The 18,272-nt window shown below is 44.6% G+C and overlaps 4 protein-coding genes across 7 annotated transcripts in view; 3 read left to right on the plus strand and 1 right to left on the minus strand.

Annotated features, from left to right (window-relative positions):
- LOC311323057 (myocyte-specific enhancer factor 2D homolog) overlaps positions 1 to 1,228 on the plus strand; it is a 26,065-nt gene extending 24,837 nt beyond the window's left edge. For all 4 annotated transcript variants that reach the window (XM_084455192.1, XM_084455194.1, XM_084455193.1 and 1 more), the window contains one exon: positions 1 to 1,228. This exon is cut by the window's left edge and continues 2,176 nt beyond it. The gene's annotated coding sequence lies outside the window, so the exon portion shown is untranslated.
- Positions 1,229 to 1,943: 715 nt separating this feature from the next.
- tmem79a (transmembrane protein 79a) lies at positions 1,944 to 4,749 on the minus strand (the record flags this gene model as incomplete). Its single annotated transcript, XM_084455523.1, has 5 exons — positions 1,944 to 2,136; positions 2,419 to 2,641; positions 2,797 to 2,991; positions 3,302 to 3,799; positions 4,731 to 4,749. The coding sequence occupies 5 exons, from the start codon at positions 4,747 to 4,749 to the stop codon at positions 1,944 to 1,946; spliced, it is 1,128 nt and encodes a 375-aa protein (XP_084311649.1).
- A 798-nt stretch (positions 4,750 to 5,547) lies between these two features.
- msto1 (misato mitochondrial distribution and morphology regulator 1) lies at positions 5,548 to 12,745 on the plus strand. The gene is made up of 14 exons (XM_084455764.1): positions 5,548 to 5,752; positions 6,294 to 6,423; positions 6,906 to 6,975; positions 7,111 to 7,186; positions 7,660 to 7,717; positions 7,874 to 8,024; positions 8,531 to 8,645; positions 8,818 to 8,952; positions 9,135 to 9,287; positions 9,487 to 9,618; positions 9,894 to 10,075; positions 10,906 to 11,010; positions 11,118 to 11,230; positions 11,344 to 12,745. Exons 1-14 carry the CDS (start codon positions 5,669 to 5,671, stop codon positions 11,601 to 11,603), a joined length of 1,764 nt encoding a protein of 587 aa, XP_084311890.1. The 5' UTR covers positions 5,548 to 5,668; the 3' UTR covers positions 11,604 to 12,745.
- Positions 12,746 to 16,676: 3,931 nt separating this feature from the next.
- Positions 16,677 to 17,600, plus strand: LOC311323323 (leukotriene B4 receptor 1-like; the record flags this gene model as incomplete). Its single annotated transcript, XM_084455524.1, has 1 exon — positions 16,677 to 17,600. The coding sequence occupies one exon, from the start codon at positions 16,677 to 16,679 to the stop codon at positions 17,598 to 17,600; it is 924 nt and encodes a 307-aa protein (XP_084311650.1).
- Positions 17,601 to 18,272: the final 672 nt, after the last annotated feature.

Genomic DNA, 18,272 nt, shown 5'->3' on the forward strand with positions numbered 1-18,272 from the left:
CATGGGTTTACAGTCTACGCTGTACAATCATGTTGAAACTACACACGCGGAATCTACTTCAGTCCAGGTAAAATAAGTTGCTGCCTATATAATTTTATTATTTTATAATTTAATTTTCCCCTTTTTATATTTTGAATGATGTCATACCCAGTTGTGAGCCAGGTTCTTTACTGCCCAGGGCAGCGTGGGGTTCAGCGTGTGGATGGCCGTCACCTGGGGCTTAACTAGTGGCTGCATTGTCTATGAAGGTGCAGATCACAATGGGATGTATAGGGCTGGCATGACTCCTTGCTCTGTATTACCAAGGCTCATTTAGTTTCTACACATTTCTCTGTGACAGCTTTTGTAACTTAGCACCACAAAAAGGTCCTTTGTTTTCTAAATTAAAAACGTATGACACCACATACAGTAGATTGGCATAAAACATTCTGCCACCTGCAGGTCGATCATGTACAAATGGTTCTCTGTCCAATATAGCAATGTAGTCTAAAGACAATCTATATAAGTCAAAAACCTGCACCCCTGTTTCTTGTGTACAATGTTTTTTAGAATCTCACTTTTTCAAGTGTTAATTTGTGCTGGTGACAGTTCCATTGTCTACTATTATGAATAATGTTATGGCTTTTATTTTTTAGCTATTTTGTGTAGGATAGCCAACCTTTTTTATTTAATCTACATTATCATATACTAGGCTACGTATATATATAATACTGGTTTCCTTTTATGAAACAACTTGCTAAAATTGCACGATTAGTTATTGTGGTATTAGCAAATGCAATGAAGGAAAATGCCAGTTAAATGCTGCAATTTTACAATTTCGAGACCGAATATATTTATAAAATGGGGGAAACAACTTAAATTAGTAATTCATGGAATTTGAAAATGTACATGCATGGGATTATGAGAAACAAAGAAATGATCATGTTAAACAGTTTAAATAAAGGACATGTATCACAGATAAGTTAAAATTTAAGAAAAAAATGTAGCATAAATACATAAGATGAAAATGATAGCTAATATATTGTGTTCAGCTAGTCTGCTTTGGGTTTTTGTTGTAAAGAAATACTTCTTTTTTTGTTGTTTTTGAGAATGATATATATTTTGTGTATATTTTCATATACAAAGTATGCACTGATATGTTATTAAAATTCTATACCGCTTTTACAAAAAGTGTTTGTTGTACCAAAGTATCCAAGTCCCTTGAAACCTTATCCTTTTTGCGTATGTTTTACCGTATTTTATATATTAAATAGACAAATTGAGTGAAAAAGGTTGTTTCTGTGGTCTTCATTTATTAGATGCTCAACAATCACCATCTCTTAGCTAAAAGCAAACCTTTGCGATGCCTCTAACTCATCACTTTGTTCTGTTCTTAATGTACAGTACATCGTCATACATTTGTATACAAATTCACAAGCACTAAGATTGGAATATAACTTGGGTTTGGACAAACACACTGGTACTGGGCTTAATCATGCTACGGTATGGTTGCTGAATGGCAAATCACAAAAACATACATTATCAAATTCGCAAGACAAAAGTATTCATTATATATTTCATTGTATCTAGAGCACCGAAAAGCTTAATATGTAAGTAAATGTAATCAATGTATTACATTTTCTTTTCAGCATTTATTTGATATTGTTCAGGACAAATTATGTGTGGAATTATTATACCAAAGAACATAACAAAACATCCTGAATGGCCTTCAATCAATCTTGAATGTTTGGAACAATCTGGAAGCACTATTTTAGTTGAGTACAGGTCATTCTGCAGCATCGTTGTTTGGCTTGTTTTGGCAATGAGGTACTGCATCACAATCCTTCATTTGCAGGTAACCCTCCTTCAACAGTCAATGCAACCAAAGATTTAGTCTAATGCTAAAAGATAAATGTTTTCTTAACCGCTGATAGCTCCTCCTTCCTTGCTCCTGACTTGGCCCTTCATCCTGACCACCACGACCGAGGAGGTGGCGCCGTGGTGGGCGGAGCCACGTCAAAGACAGACTCTTCTCTGAGCGAGGAGCAGACAAAGTAGAGATTGGCTCCTAGCATGACCAGTGTGGGGAAGAAGGAGAGGCCGAATCCCACACCTCTGACAGCGCTGCCCAGAGACACACACACCCAGTAAATCAACCTGTGGAGAAGAGAAAAGAGACGAGAGTTAAATGTTGCAAGACTACTTTCGGCGTCAATGAGCCATGCTGGTAATAGTTAAGTCAAAAGTCATGTGAATAACAACACACACATCAACACAATCAATCTCACACATCCTGGCCTAGCATGTGTGGAGCAAAGTTGAAGACGGTCATCGATCAGTGAATATTATATGTAACCGACAAGAGCATCCACAACAAGCACAGTAGTCAGACAGAAGATGAGCGTGCACACACACACGCACACACACGCACACACACACCTGCCAAATGTGAAGACAATAGTCAGCAAGGGCACCAGCTTGAGGAGGTCCTGGCTGACGTAAGTGGCCATGATGGCCAGCTGCAGGAAATAGAACAGGAAGAGGTCCAATGAGTCGCTGACGTAGCGCCAGTGGACCAGCACCTCCCTGCTCTCCACCTTCCCCTCATACAGGGGCGTCAGCGCCCCGTAGCGGAGCCGAGCCACCCCCTGCACCACCACACCTGAGCGAGGGAGACGAAGGAGGAGTGGAAAGAATGAGAAATGAATCAGACGAACGAGTGCTGCTTATCGATTAAAAGTTGTGGGCTAACTATTAGCATAGGTTCATACTCCATAAATGCCTCCACAAAAAAAAAAGTATTATAAACAACCTTACCCAGCACGATGGGGACGATGGCGAAGAACGAGCAGCGCAGCGTGTACATGACCCTGAGGGGGGCGCCGTCGAGCGATGGGGCATCGAAAGGCAAGAGAGCGTAGCCTCCCCACACCATCAGAGGGAAGAGCACAGCAGCAACAGCCACGGCTACGCTAAGCTTCACCGTGTCACTGCCAACACTGTCACACAGGTCTGAACAGGAGAAGAAACGTTATTTCAGGTGTTGTCAATGCTCCTAGCCACACCAACGACTTGATTGTTCAGTATAGTCAGGTGGCACGCTGTAAATATTGTCGCCATCAGCTGAGCACATTGCACACTCTCTTAGAGAGTCAAATCCTGCAGTGTGTATAGTGTATGACAATGTGTAGGTTTCATGAATAAGGTTAAGAAAAAACTGGAAAATGTTCATACAAGTTGCTTTTCATCCCTGGGTGAAGTGGAATGTACTGTAGACATGAAAGTTGTACAGTATGTTAAGTCAGCACAAAAAAAAACGTACATATGTAATTGTCCTCCTTCTCAGTCCCCCCTTGGTAGTACGATGCTGGTGAGGCTGTATGTGTCTGGGGCTTCATGAAGGGAACCTTCTCGCTGATATTTTCCTGATTCTCTTGCAGAAGCTCCTGCTTGCTCGAGGGGCACACGATGTTGACCTGCGGAGTGAAGACCAGAGCAGCTTTCTCTGGCATCCAGTGCACCGGGTCCTCCTCCTCCTCGCCGTCGTCTTCATTGTCTGCGAGCGATCCGTCGCGATTGTGAGCCTGCTCGCCCTCCATCTCAATATCAATCTCTTCATCCCTCCATCTCTCTCCCTCTGGCATGCTTTCTCTCCATTTGAATTTGGCCTCTCTCTCACTTTCCGGCTGGCTATGTCGCCCTATGAGGTCCTGGCTCCCTACGCTCCTCTCTGTCTCCCTCTCCTGCGCCTCCTCAGCGACCTCCTCTTTCCCCGACGATGCGGCTACTTTCTCTTCACCTGGCTCCCTCCCCCTGTCCTCTTGCCAGGGCAAAGTGCTGGGCTCCGAGGTAGCTGGACTCGTTGTCTTCTTCTCCTTCCCTCCATTCACATGCTCTTCTTCCTCCTCTTCCTTTGTCACTGAAGCATTCTGTCCTGCTTCAGGTTTTTGAGGACTGGCTGTGTTGTTTGAAGGTCCTTCATTGCCACCTTGCTCTGGGTTCATATTCTTTAGCTCGGACATATCGTGTGACTACAGTTCTCTGTGGATGATCGAGTCCCTGTTAAGAGTGTTGTTTGTATCTCAGTTTGTTTTGTCGATTAATATTTGAGACTTGTTTATGTCTGACCTACACTGTCCTGCCAGTGTGACCTGGTAATCTTGATCATTTATAGGACTGTTTCTTTTCCTCTCCTCTCAGTTTGCAGTCCTCAATGACTCATGGGTGAACCATCTCTCTGCAGTCCCACAAGATTCAGCTGATTCCTCTGAGAGAGAGAGAGAGAGAGAGAGAGAGAGAGAGAGAGAGAGAGACATTTGCATTGTCCACTTCCTTTTCAGCAATAAAAACAATTCAAAATCAAAGTTCCTCGTTATCAGAGTCCAAGCGGCATAGTGTATGGTTACTAATGGGTGTGTTTATCACAGTAGACATTAACTCAACTGATTTATTACATATGGTACGTGGAAAACACACGTTCTCTCTCTCTCTCTCTGTTCTTCTCTCTCCCACACGCGCGCACACACACACGCGCGCGCACACACACACACACACACACACACACACACACACACACACAAACACAAACACACACACACACACACACACCATTTAGCATTCTCTGCCTGAATCAAAGTTATATGGAACAAAACATAAGCAAGGACATGTTATGGACTATAGCTACTGTAAATCTAAAGGGGTGAAGTTTTCGCCCTCAACAGTGACAAAAAGGATCTTACCGATAGACTTACCGACGGTATCTTTCTCCATGAGAAAGCAATGGAAATATGATGTTTGTTCCAAATAAATAAATAGAATAAGCCAACTTTATGTCGGACGGTTTCGTAAAGTGAAACTCGAGGAGGGCTAGGCTTGTTGGACAGGTGTGGCCAGGTAAATCATTGCTGGGAAGTTTCTGTGGCTGCTCATATCATGTGACAACTCCGCCCACAGTGACGTTTGACTAATATTCTACTTAATACATGACAAAAATGGTTATATGACTATTGAAATTGTTCATCGGAATCGTTTTGGTATTTAAAATAAATAAGAGGCCAGCATATAGGTTTTTCACTTTTAGATATGAAAGTAGTCTCATATGTAATTCTATATTTTCATAACACAATAGGCTACCTACATTTCATTACAACCTTCTTCACTGAGGACTGTGGCCCGGACCATGGATGTAATCCGGACCATTACCTTACCCTACTTGACTTGTTCTGTTTACAACCATCAGGCCTACCCCAGAGGAGAGCCTGGTGACGCGAGGATAATCAGGCCTATCACAGAGGAGAGCCTGGTGACGCGAGGATAATCAGGCCTATCACGGCGCGGCCATTTAGTGCGCTCCAATCAGAGAGCTGAGTGTGGTCCGCTCCAATCAGAGAGCTGAGTGTGGTGCACGTGGTCCGCTAGGCACAGTGAAACCAAACTACCAGATTTTGAAAGACGTTTGGTAGAGCCAATAGTTCTTCTTAACGGTCATTCTGTTAGCCAATAGTTGACGCCGATTCGCAAGGGTTGGGCTTAGAATACAGTTTCGTGGTTCCTTTCGCATTACGAACATGCAGTAGAGCATCCTCTTCAAATGTGTTTCAAATATTTTAAAAATGAACAGAATATTATTGTGATATATAGCTAGCTAGTTTAAATTATTAGCCTGGTAACTACGTCTACACACCTCGCGATGAGTAGCGTTTGTAGAGAAATTGTGACTCTTCAATTGGGGCACTACTCCAACTTTGTAGGGACACATTGGTGGAACTTACAGGTCAGTGTCTTATAGCCAGCTAGCTGTACCTAGTGATATCACTTAGATGAGCTAACGTTGGCTAACTTCTTTAACTACAATTGTGCCTAGCTATTATGCCATGCATTGTTGTTGTGAACTACTATGTGTTTTTATCATTGAGCTATGGTTTTAATGCTCTGGGTGGATCTAGCTAGCATGATGATAGCCTAGCTAGGCTGGCTAGCTGCTTACCAAGAGGTACAGCTGCATAACGGGCACATCATCAAGATGGCAGCTAGATCACATCGAAAGGCCTGGCTGGGTGGTGTCACGTACAGATAGAAAGCTATTCTGGTAGCTAGGGCTGGTGCTAACGTTAGCATGACACAGGTTCGCTGTCTGTGTTGAAGCGTCAGACAGTAGAGATGCTGTGTTACTAGAACTTCACAGTCGACTGTCCACTTGAAGACTACCACTGACGTCTCTATCATATATCTGTATATGTATATTGTTGTACAGCCTATTGTACATACTATTGAATGTACATTTGTATATGTATCCTCCTTTGCATTGTCTCCAGGATGCTGCCCTGTCCTACGACCCAGCCTCGGCCCCCGGCGAGCTGCAGAGCGATGCCATGTTCAGAGAGGGCCAGACTCTCGGGGGTCATGTCACATACACGCCACGCCTCATCGCCATGGACCTCAAAGGTAACACAGGGCTTCGCTCTGTTGCTTTCTGTTTGGAGGATGGAGACACTAGTGCACATATAGAGTTGTGCAATGTCCATGAAGGAACCCCCTTTCAGAAAGGAGTTTCTTCACTGCATTTTCACTAGCTTCACATCACCATCCTGATCACATGAAGCACACACTCTGTTTCTCTCCACAGATCAGTCTGGTAATGCTCCCATTCAGACAGATTTCCGGCCTTGATCGGGCCAATTGTTTATCTAATATTGGGTGGGCTTGATACGATGACGGCACCCATTTGATACAATGACTAACCCACCTTTGTTTGCTCTGATTGGTTATAGGTCTGTCCAATTGTGTCCAGAGACATTTTGGTCTGTGCCTGCTGATAACGCCCCTTGGAAAAAATAATTTCCAGACCCCTTAGCGTTTGTGAATTGGGTCTGGCGATGCCAGGCTACATTTTCACCTTCTCTTGTCTGCATGTTTGTGATTTCCAGGAAGCCTCCAGAGTCTGCGGCAGGAGGGAAGTCTCTATGACACCAGGAAAGGGCCCACTGCTTTAACATGGTAATTGTGTGTGTGGGTGTGTGTGTGTGTGTGTGTGTGTGTGTGTGTGTGTGCGTGCACATGCGTGTGTGCGGCATGCATCTTTTCTATACCTCGTGTTCTGTGTATGAATCAAATCACTTTTCCTTGTTGCAGGGAGGGAGATGTTATGATGTGCAAAGAGAGCCCCTCAACAAAGAACCCTTTCCTCCAAGACCTGGACAAGTTAGATGTAAGTGTTCCACACATACATCAAGACCCAAAATCAGGATTTAACAACTATGAGAGTTATAATCCAATAAGACAGGTGTGCAGGTGCAAACAACACAATTGTATAGTTTGTGTATTTTTTACATTTTGTATTTATTGTAAATGTGTATTTAGAATAGTGCTTCATTGTGTTTCTTGTTGCCTTTGTATACTGCTGCTGTAAGAGTGCAGTTCCCCCACCCCAGGCATCAATAAAGTACATATTACTACTACTCATATGTACAGCATACGAGTGTCTCTGAGATAGCTTGGTTGGGCAACCACAATATTGCGTAGACTGTTCAAACTTTTGCAGTCATTCAAACTCTGAAGGGTTGGGGCCTAGGGTAAGAGGATGGGGATTGTTCTGGACCAAACATATTTCTGACATGAGTGATGCTCACAGGATGACATGCTGCGACAGTACTTTGTTGTGACAGTTCTCTTTTTGTCCAGAAGGGGGAGATATTGCCTGGCGTTGACTTTGACACAGCTGCTCTGCCTCAGTGCTCAGGTAACACTGGAAACCCAAACTTACAAGGTTTTTCTTTTTTTTTTCAATTTGTAACATTATCAATGGGAATGATCACATCCACATGATTGTAGTCCTTCCCATACGTCCATAAACAGCCATTCCTAATCACGCACACTTCCACACTATCATGTGAAGGGGCAGTTGCCAAGGAGACAGTAAACAGCCGCCTGGAGTGTGCTCAGAAGCGCTACCGGCTGGAGGGCAGCGTGCGGGTGTGGTCCGACTTCCTGCGGATCCACCTGCACCCTCGCACCATCTCAGTCATCAACCAGTACAACCACGATGGGTGAGAGCAGGCATTCAGTGATCCATACTGTTCACTATTAGGGCACAGGCTGATGGGCAAGTTCCTCAGACTTTGGTGTTTTCGGAGGGACAGTCGGTTTGATTGACAATAGCTTATGTACAGGTGCATCTCAGAAAATTTGAATATTGTGGTAAGTTCATTATTTTCCGCATTTTAATTCCAAAAGTGAATCTTTCATATATTATAGATTCAGTACGCATGTAGTGAAATATTTCAAGGCTGAATGCCTCCATGCCACGCTCCACATTGATACAGTAATTTGTGGAAAAGGAGCCTCCACTTATTGAGTGTGTAAATGGATATACTGTACACATAAAAAATAAAACAAAAAAGGCTTGAAATATTTCACTTTAATGTATAATAGATCTAGAATACACAAAAGTTTCACGGTTTGAATTAAATTACAGAAAATAATGGACTTTTTCACAATATTCACATTTTCTGAGATGCACCTGTATGTCTTGTGTGTTGGTTTGTGCGTCCAGGGAGGCTCATCGTCTGGAGGCGTTTGGCCAGGGGGAGGCTCTACTACAGGGTTCTGTGCTGGAGAATCTGGAGGACAGACTACACTTTTTTGTGGAAGAGTGTGACTACCTACAGGTAACCCTGAAGAGCTGCAGGTTGTTCAGGCTTTGTTCCCGCAGATGAACAGGACGGTTGAATCAAGTCATTGAGTGAAAACAATAAAGATTCTCCGTCTTTATCACAAGCTCTGACTTGACTCAAGGACTTAATGTGGTAGCAGCTCGACGTCTCGTTTCTTTCCTCTCAGGGATTCCAGGTTCTGTGTGATCTCGCAGATGGCTTCTCAGGCCTGGGGTCAAAGGTCACTGAGATGCTACAAGACTCTTATGGCGGGAGAGGCATCGTAACCTGGGGGCTTGCACCGGTCAATCACCCAGACTCAGTAAGTTATCACCAACATTGTTTTTTTGATTTTGGATACTGATTGATACGGACATGATTACTTGTCTTAGTGAGCCTTTGCCTTTGTGCGTATGTGTAGTCATGTTTTATCATAATCGGTGTAGTACTTGTATAGTCGTGCTTGTATATGTCTCATAATCAGTAGTACATGACTTTCTTCAGACTCCGATGAAGGACATCTACCACATCCTGAACTACGCCTTAGGAACCATTAATTTGGCCAATCACAGCTCTTTCTTCTGCCCTTTGACCTTGAGGGGCGGGTTGGGAAGACGGCCCACCTCCCCCACTGCCTTCCCCCTCCTCAATTATGATGTAAGTCAGACTCTGCCCTTATGGAACAACTCCTTATTGTAACTTGTCAATTCAATTCACTCCATCTATTTCTCCCCTCAGAGGGAATCAATAAGGCTTTGTCACACTCAGTGATCAATCTTTACACTGCGATATTGACCAAACATACCAAATTAATACAACTTGATACCCCTACCTTTTTCTCCTGTCTCTCTCTCAGCCCACACTGTGGTACCACTCCAGCGCAGTCCTGGCTCTGGCCCTGGACTCCATCACCGTGCCCTACAGGCTGAGGCAGCACAGCGCCCCCATGTGGCAGGTGGCTGATTCGCTGGCTGTGGCTGGGAGGAAGGTGAGGTCAAGAGCCCTCCTTAAAACCATAACCAGTTTGAAACCAAGCCGTAATAACTTTCTGACCCAAACACATTTAGATGAAAGTTAATAATGTAGCAATCTATTTGTTAGTGACGTTCAAACCGCAGATTTATTTAAAAGCAGTCAATTGTTATTTTCAGTACATCATTGAACCATTAGAGCACTATAAGGCATTATCCACATAGCTCATGTAGGAACATGTACTGTAGCCTATTCAATGTTTGTGACTTGACAATGTCCGGGTTTTTGTAGGTGGTTGCAGCGTATGGCGCCGTTCCATTTCCCATGACGCACGGCAGCTCTCTCCCCGACGCCCTGAGTGACTGTGCTGATGGGTTGCCGTGGAGACCTCTGTCGGCTTGCCCAGAGCTTGACGGACAGTGTTTCAGCCAATCGGTGACACTCAGGGGCATAGAGGGCCAGAGCCTAGTCAGGTGAGGGATCTCATGTAGTGTTACTGATCATAGATATTCTAGTAGCTCAGAAGGTTGTAGTGGGTGACTGACCTGCATGTCCTTGAAAGTGTGGCATCTGGACTGTGTGTGTTGAGACTGACTGACTGACAGATCTAGGTCTACACAGAGCACCTAGAATAGTGGGCAGTCTGTGATCGACAGCATCGACTGATGGGATAACTTTACTCTTTCTTTTGTGTGCTTGCACACATTTCTAGTGTAACTCAAGCAATTTGCTGTAAATGATATTGCATTAGGGTGCGTGTCCACCGGCAAGCTGAATGTAGCTGAACAGCGCCAAGCTTACATCTTCTTAAAGCGCACTAGAGCTGGAGTATAGAGCTGGCCAGGCTACCCATGTTTTACACCTACGTTAGCAACGAGGGTCGTGTTTTTGCAGAGTGCAGATTAACTAGCCTGGTTAAGATAGCTAGCTAATGTTAGCTAATGCTAACGTTTGCCGTCACAGCAGTTTTGCCCAAAACCGACCGCTGCAGAACAGCCTTTTACAGCCTGCGCTCTAGCCCAAAAAGTTCAACTTTTTTCAACTGCAAAAAAAGCCTAGAGCTCACGGCGCTAAAGCGCTAAAAAGCGCTTGGAACACAGCTCTCGTCTCTATAGCGCCCTAGAGCTCATTACTGATTGTAAACTACGAGAAAACAGCGGCAGCTCTAAAATACAGCTCATCAGAGGACACGCACCCTTAGGGGGCCCTTTGCTGTAAACACGGTTGCAGTTGGCTGCCATACAGGTGTGTTGAAGCGTTCTGTTCTGTTTTGCTGTTGTAACTTTGTGGTTTTGCTCACCAGCTCGCTGGGTCCAGGGACCCAACCGCCTACTCCGCTGCATAGCCTTCACCATGGAGAAGATGTCCTGGGCTCCTATATCAGATCCTACTACCCCACAACTCCCCTGTGAGTGTCATCACACACACACACACACACAGTCATGTTTCTACAAGCATAAGTGGACAGATAAGCCTTTTAACCTCTCTCTCTCTGTGTCTCTCTCTCACATGCAGAGAAATCCAGCTTGTATGCAGCCCGAGTAAATTGACTCCGCCATTCCCCCAGATATTCAGCCAGTCCCTGGGACAACAGGGTTTATTACAGAGTCAAGCCGCTCCCCCTGGTGGTGAGTACATCGATATTTACCCTTCAGCTCTCCACAGCCTTGAAGTGGGTAAGACTCACCACAGTCTCCAGTATTAAAACGGTCCTGCGCTCGTCTGTCCGTCCGTCCTGCAGCGGTGTGGCCGGGGGTTTCCTCCCTCCCAGTGCTGACCTCCCTCCAGTCCACCCCCGCTCTGGGTCCCTGGCTGTCTGAGATGCAGCGCTGCGCCATCGCCCTGGACCCCCGCCGCGTCGCCCCCAGCTTCCTGTCCCACGGGCCCGAGCTCCCCGACTTCCGGGAGTCCCTGGAGGAGCTGCGCCTCCTAGCCCGCTGTTACCGCGACGACAGCGGCGGCGTGGCGCGCTCGTCCTCGGAGGATGAGGACGACGATTGACTCGTCGGCCCGGAATGATTCAGCACTCGGATCGCCGAGATCAGAGTTGATTTCTGCAGACTGACTGGTGTCACCACATAAAAGTTGTGGAGCGTTTTGCACGGTTTCACCGGTTTAGCCGCTTAGACGTGACGCTTCGGGTTTAACCTGCTTGGGGACGGCAAGTACTCAGACTGCCACAAAATTGTCTCAAACTGGATGAAAGTTAATATGCGAGTCAGCAAATATTTATTTTATTTGTTGCCTATTTCTTTGACATCCCTGAAAGAAAACACCAATCCTACTTGAGCAAATATTTGAAATGATATAAATAAACTAAACAACAATTGATGAGGACACGGCGATCAGGGGCTTAACCTTGAACGGCAGGTTAACCTGGGTCTAAATTCGATACTGCATGCTGTACAATTGCCCCTATATCTTTGTGCGTGGGGGTCTATGCACTTGCAGATGCAGTAAGACGTGGCAGGATCTGAGGGTTGGGTTGGAACAAGTGGACCAGGGTTGTGTGACGAGATGACCTGGGAAAGTTGAATGACTAGAGAGCAGATGAGCGAGAATATATTTGGGATGTATGAGACAGGCAGGGCAGACATGGGACAGGCCAGTGAAGAGGAGGAGGAGGAAGATCGTGGTACGTGTGAGAGACCTGATTAATAGTCCTTTTTACACCATGTGTAAATAAAATAGCTTTGTATTAAATTGAGTTATTTTCAGTTACTGTACAATGATGGCTATTGGAGGTGATGCCAGCTTACAAAACCTATTAAAGTCGCACTGAAATGAAAAAAAGCATTCTGTCCCATTTTGGTTCACATAATTGGTCATAGTGTTCACCGATGTACGCCAAAAAAATTACAAAATTCTACTTTTGTTGTAATCTTATATCAAAGTATATTATTTCTTACTTCCTGGCAAACGGTAGGTCACGTGCAATGACGACAACAGGTACCTTAGATTTTAGGCCTATAATCTCACAACATCCACCCGTCAATCAACGCTTTCCTTCTATCGAGTCTGTCTAAAGTTTGTCATGGAAATTGTAGTTTCACTACCTCCCTCAACCTTTTACATAGCTGTGCTAAACTCATTTTATAACAGGATGACCTCTGCAGGAGGTTGACACACCTAGACGTTGTCTGTCCTGGAATAACCATTCTTTGTTCCATTGTCCCTGCAAGATTTACCGCCCTTTCTCATATCACGTGTCTCCACTCTTGACCACTGTTGATGATGTCCGCCACTCTATTATGACGTGTACAGATGGGTAAGCCAATCAAATCCCTGGAAGCGTCATACCTGTGTATTGCTTGAATATAAGACCCTGCAACACCGTTCGGGGGCACTTCTGCTGGATGCCACTCACGTGCGTTATCCCCAAGTCCTTGCGCTCGTATGTTTTCTCAATAAACCAGATTAAACCTCTTTTTGCAAACCTTGGCAAATCTTTTTACTTTCGATCAGAAGTAATTGTATTACAAGTTCTTAAAAACCATCCACTTGTCAATGTTCCAATCAAATTCCTCTAAACGCATGTCCCACCCTCATAGCTTGTTTGCGTCGAAAATACGTCAAACTACGGAAGTTAGATGATCTCAAACCTCTGTTTGAGATATAAATACTTAAGTTGCACTAGATTTAGTTCTTAGAACGTCATTCGATACACTGAAACAGCACACTGCTCACATGTTATATTATGTAATGACAGAAAACTGGAAAGCATAAATGACTTATTTGGAAAATGTGGATGGTTCAACATTCAGTACACAACCTGCTACAGTATCAAATCAAACTTATTTGTAAAGCACATTTCATACACAGAGGCAACACAATGCCCTTTACAGAGGGCAATTTGGGGGTGGACATAGATCCTACCCCTAAAAAGTGATATGGTCAGATGAGTCATCCTTCATCACATTCTCGACAAGTGGGCAGGTGCATGTGTGGCGGAATGGTACAGGCCTGGATGCTTGACCCTTGGCAGTGAGGGGGTCCGGTGGCTCTGGTTATGCTGCGGGAGGCATTCTTCTGGGGTTAGGGTAAGGGTCACTGCAAATCAATACAAAGTGACCAACTATGAAACATTTCTATCCTGATGGGCGTGGTCTCTACCAGGATGAAAGTGTTCCCATCCACAGGGTGAGGCATTACTGAATGGTTTGAGTATGGAAATAGCCCAACATCTTACTAAAACATTTTATGTTGGTTTTTACCTTAAAGGAAAATAGTAAAGGGAAAATGCATGTTTAGCCCTGTTTTAAGGTTACTTATGATCATATACAATGGTTCAGATCAAAAAGTTGACAAAACTAGCACTTTTGAGAAAGTCTGATAATTGCTCTACCACCGTTTGGGTCATACAATGGATGTGGGTGGGCACCGTGAAAAATCTTTCAAAAACATGTTAAACTCTCGATTTCAAAGACAAGAAGCTCACCGAGGGGGTAATTGGTGTTCTGACATCAAAGTATGAATCCTGTAGGGTTTTATTGATCATTTTATGAAATCCATTGACGCGACCGTTGTAGATGTGTAGATCAATCCGCAGAGGGGATTCAGGAAGCGGAACTACTTCAAGGCATTGCACGAGATTGGAATCGGGTAAAGCGGAAGTTTACACACGTATGTGCTGCGACTAAATAGTTCTATGCTAAATATTTTTAAAAAGCCTTTCCAGATGAACTAGAATCTTACTTTATGGCGAATTATGTCAGAACGCCAAGTAACACCTCGGTGAGTGTCTTGTCTTTGAAATTGAGAGTTTAACATGTTTTTTTAATGATTTTTCACGGTGAATCATTGAAAATGTCCAAATTGTGCCCAAAGTGTCAATATTTTGTGTGACCACCGTTATTATCCAGCACTGCCTTAACCCTCTTGGACATGGAATTCACCAGAGCTGCACAGGTGGCTACTGGAATCCTTTTCCACTCCTCCATGACATCACAGAGCTGGTGGATGTTAGACACCTTGCGCCCCTCCACCTTCTGCTTGAGGATGCCCCAAAGGTGCTCAATTGGGTTCAGGTCTGGAGACATACTTGGCCAGTCCATCACCTTTACCTTCAGCTTCTTTAGCAAGGCAGTGGTCATCTTGGAGGTGTGTTTGGGGTCGTAATCATGTTGGAAAACTGCCAACATGAATTACTTTCTTGTGCATCAGCTTCAGAAGAGGCTTTCTTCTGGGACGACGGCCATGCAGACCGATTTGATGCAGTGTGCGGCGTATGGTCTGAGCATGGACTGGCTGACCCACTTCTTCAACCTCTGCAGCAATGCTGGCAGCACTCATACGTCTGTTTTTTGCAGCCAACCATACCCGCTGTATGATCTTGGACACTGTGTTGCAGCTCAGTTTCAGGGAGTTGGCAATCTTTCTATAGCCTAGACCAGGGGTCTCCAACCTTTTTTGCACCACGGACCGGTTTAATGTAGGCATTTTCACGGACCGGCCTTCAAGGTGTGGCAAATAAATACATCAAAAATAAAACAACACGACCGGCCTAAAAACGAATGTTAAGTGCATGAAAAATACAACTCTCACCATAACGCTGAATCAGTGGGAGGCCTGGGCTTGTTTCTCTGCAACGAGATGGTCCCATCTAGGGGTGATGGGAGACAAGGACACCCGCAGTGTGTTCCTTATGTCCAGTCTGCTCCGTAATTTTGTCTTGGTTGCTGTCACTGCAGAAAAGCTCGCTTCACAAAGATAGGATGTTGGAAATGGTAGCAGGGTTTTCAGTGGCGTGAAGCTCTCCAAAGACGTTTTTTTTTTTTTTTTTTTTACTCATTTTCGCTAGTTTGCGGGCTTTTTTCGAGTAACGTATCACGTGTCCGAGACGAGCGTCTTGACGTGTCAAGAGGTAGGCTAGGCTACAGGCGAATGTTACGTCGGAGAAAATACGGTCGTTTTTCAAAATAAATAAATAAAACACCTTTCAGACTAGAATAATCAATACAACGTAAATTATATAAATGATTTAATCTTTCTGTGCGGCCCGGTAACACATGCCTCACGGACCGTTACCGTCCATGAAAATTCTGAATTCCTTTTTTCAGATCCTCATAGAGTTCTTTGCCATGAGGCGCCATGTTGAACGTCCAGTGACCAGTAGGCCTATGAGAGAAAACACCAACTTTAACAGCCCTCTGCTCCCCATTCACAACTGAAACCTTTTAACACTAACGAGTCACATGACACCAGGGAGGGAAAATGGCACAATTCCCTGGCTGGAGGTGGCCGCCGTACTGAAAAAGGAAGTTACACCAATGTAGCGGTTACTGTATGTGTGATTTCAGATGGGAGTCGAGCTGAGCTGTGCACGCCAGGCTGGCTCATCAGTTTTACACAGTAATACATCACTGTATTCTCTGACCATCATCATAGTATGTTGCACAAACACAAGGCTCAACTTATTCAGCTTGCCTTTGAAAAGGATTTTACTCACAAGTTAATTGATGAATGGAAGGACATTTTGATTGAGAAGATTCAACACCCAGAAACGCCACCTTCAACTTCATTGACTCAGAGGGAGAACGAGAGAGCTCAGTATAATTAGTATGCGCCAGTGCTGCACAAATACAAAAGCCTATTTTATTATCAAAACTATTTAATAATAATTGTGCCCCATCGGGCAGTTCATATGCCCCCTGAGCCCTATCGACGGGTCTGACTCCAGCCCACATCCTGACAAGGGCCAATGACCACATCCTCTACACTATCTAGGCAAGTCAAGTACATTTTATTTCTCATGCACATTTAAAAACAACTCAAGTTGACCAAAGTGCTGTACAAATTAGAACAGGAAGTAAAAAAAAGACTAACAGAAACACATCTACCGCAACACTAGCACTCATATTCTAACCAGCTCAAAGAGGGGAAGCTGACCGAAGACTTGATTTGACTTCCTGATTTAACTTGATTTCCTTAGTGTTGCAGGAGAGTATGCAACATTACCTTTTTCTGTCACTCTATGTCTGGGTGTCGAGCAGCTCAGTCAAGATCTACACATTTCACTTTTAGATCTCTCTCACAATAGAATAGCACAGCTCAACTAGCTCAACTCAACTAGCAATGGAACAGCTCAATTCAACTAGCTCAACCGTCTCTCAGAGCACTAGCCACCTGCTTTCCAGCACCGTCCTGGGACTGTGCTGTCTGCTGGGCCTGCCTGGGAACGTGGCAGTTCTAGTGGTCATCCTTCTGCGCTTCCCCAAGCCTGACTTCACCCTGTGGCTGATGCTGAACCTGGCTTCCTCCGACATCATATGCCTGTCCACCATCCCTGTGTGGGTCTACACTCTGCTGCGCGGCTGGACTCTGGGCCGTGCTGCCTGCAAGGTGGCCACCTTCCTCCTCTACCTCAGTCTGTACGCCAATGTGCTCACTGTTACCCTGTTGAGCGTGCAGCGCTACGTTCAGGTGCTGTACCCTCATAGCTGGGCCCGGCTAGGTCGCAAGGGGGAAGGGACTCTACTGCTGGTCCTGTGGGGGCTAGCCAGCGCCCTTACCGCTCCTGCTGTTGCCACTCGGGATGTGGTAGATGGGGAGCTGAAATGCAGAAGACACGCAGGATCTGACGCGGAGAAGGTGGCGGTCCTCGTCTTTGAGACCTTGCTGGGGTTTGTGGTCCCCTTCTCGATCCTTGTCACCTGTTATTCTTGCCTCCATAGGCGACTGAACCAGACAGCACTCTTCAGCAGTGCTAGGATGACACGGTTGGTCACCAGCATCGTGGCAGCCTTCTTCATCCTGTGGATCCCTGTGCACATCGTCAACGTGGTGGACATCATTGGCATCTCACTCAAGTCCACCCAGCCGGCAGCATCAGACACTTTTCTGCGCTACAGGAGCGTGGCAGCCCGTGTGGTCCGGAGCTTGACCTTTGTTAACAGTTGCTTGGACCCCTTCCTGTATGCATTTGCCTCACGGAAGATACGGGAGAATCCAAGGCCATCTGAGACGGTAGATAGTGGAATGCTGACCACAACTGTTTGAGTCATGTGGAAATGGCCTTATTTCTAAATTGGGTGTCTCATACATGTTGTTCTAAAGCTGACAATGTATGGGAATTTTGGAATTGTGTACTTTTTTGAATTTGCCTTCTAGCCTACAGTTTGAGTCAACTCTCCCTTTAAACTTTAATTATAAAGCTTGACTTGTGATACTGTAGATGTTTTGTGCTTGTCCTTTTTCAAAATTTCAGTTCAGTTTCATGCTCAGAGTTGAGCATACCTTTTAATTTATGCAAGCATTTCCCTAGACTGTGTGCAATTCAGTATACTTGTAATTTCATGGATTGGTTTTTCTCAATATGTTGTATTTTTAAATCATGCAATCTATTGGGTATGAAAGCATTCATTGTAGAGTTACATCCTTTATTACAAAACCAGCAAAAGACTTTCAATTTTACTGAAATAAATCTAGTTTCATTTTCATTTCATTTTCAAACCTTTATTTATACTCGTAAAGCACTGAGGTTTCCCTCATTTACAGTGTTGACGAGTTCACACAAATACACGAATAACAACAAATACAATATAGGCTACAATAATAATAATTTAAAACAGTTACAGGTCGAAGTACAAATGTCAAGAGCCATGGATTTAAACTCTGCGACTGTAGGAAGTACCTCAAGCTTTAAAGTCTGTTGTAAAGTATTCCAGGTAT

The sequence above is a fragment of the Borostomias antarcticus genome, assembly GCF_949987555.1.
Source record: "Borostomias antarcticus genome assembly, chromosome: 21".
Classification (NCBI taxonomy): domain Eukaryota; kingdom Metazoa; phylum Chordata; class Actinopteri; order Stomiiformes; family Stomiidae; genus Borostomias; species Borostomias antarcticus.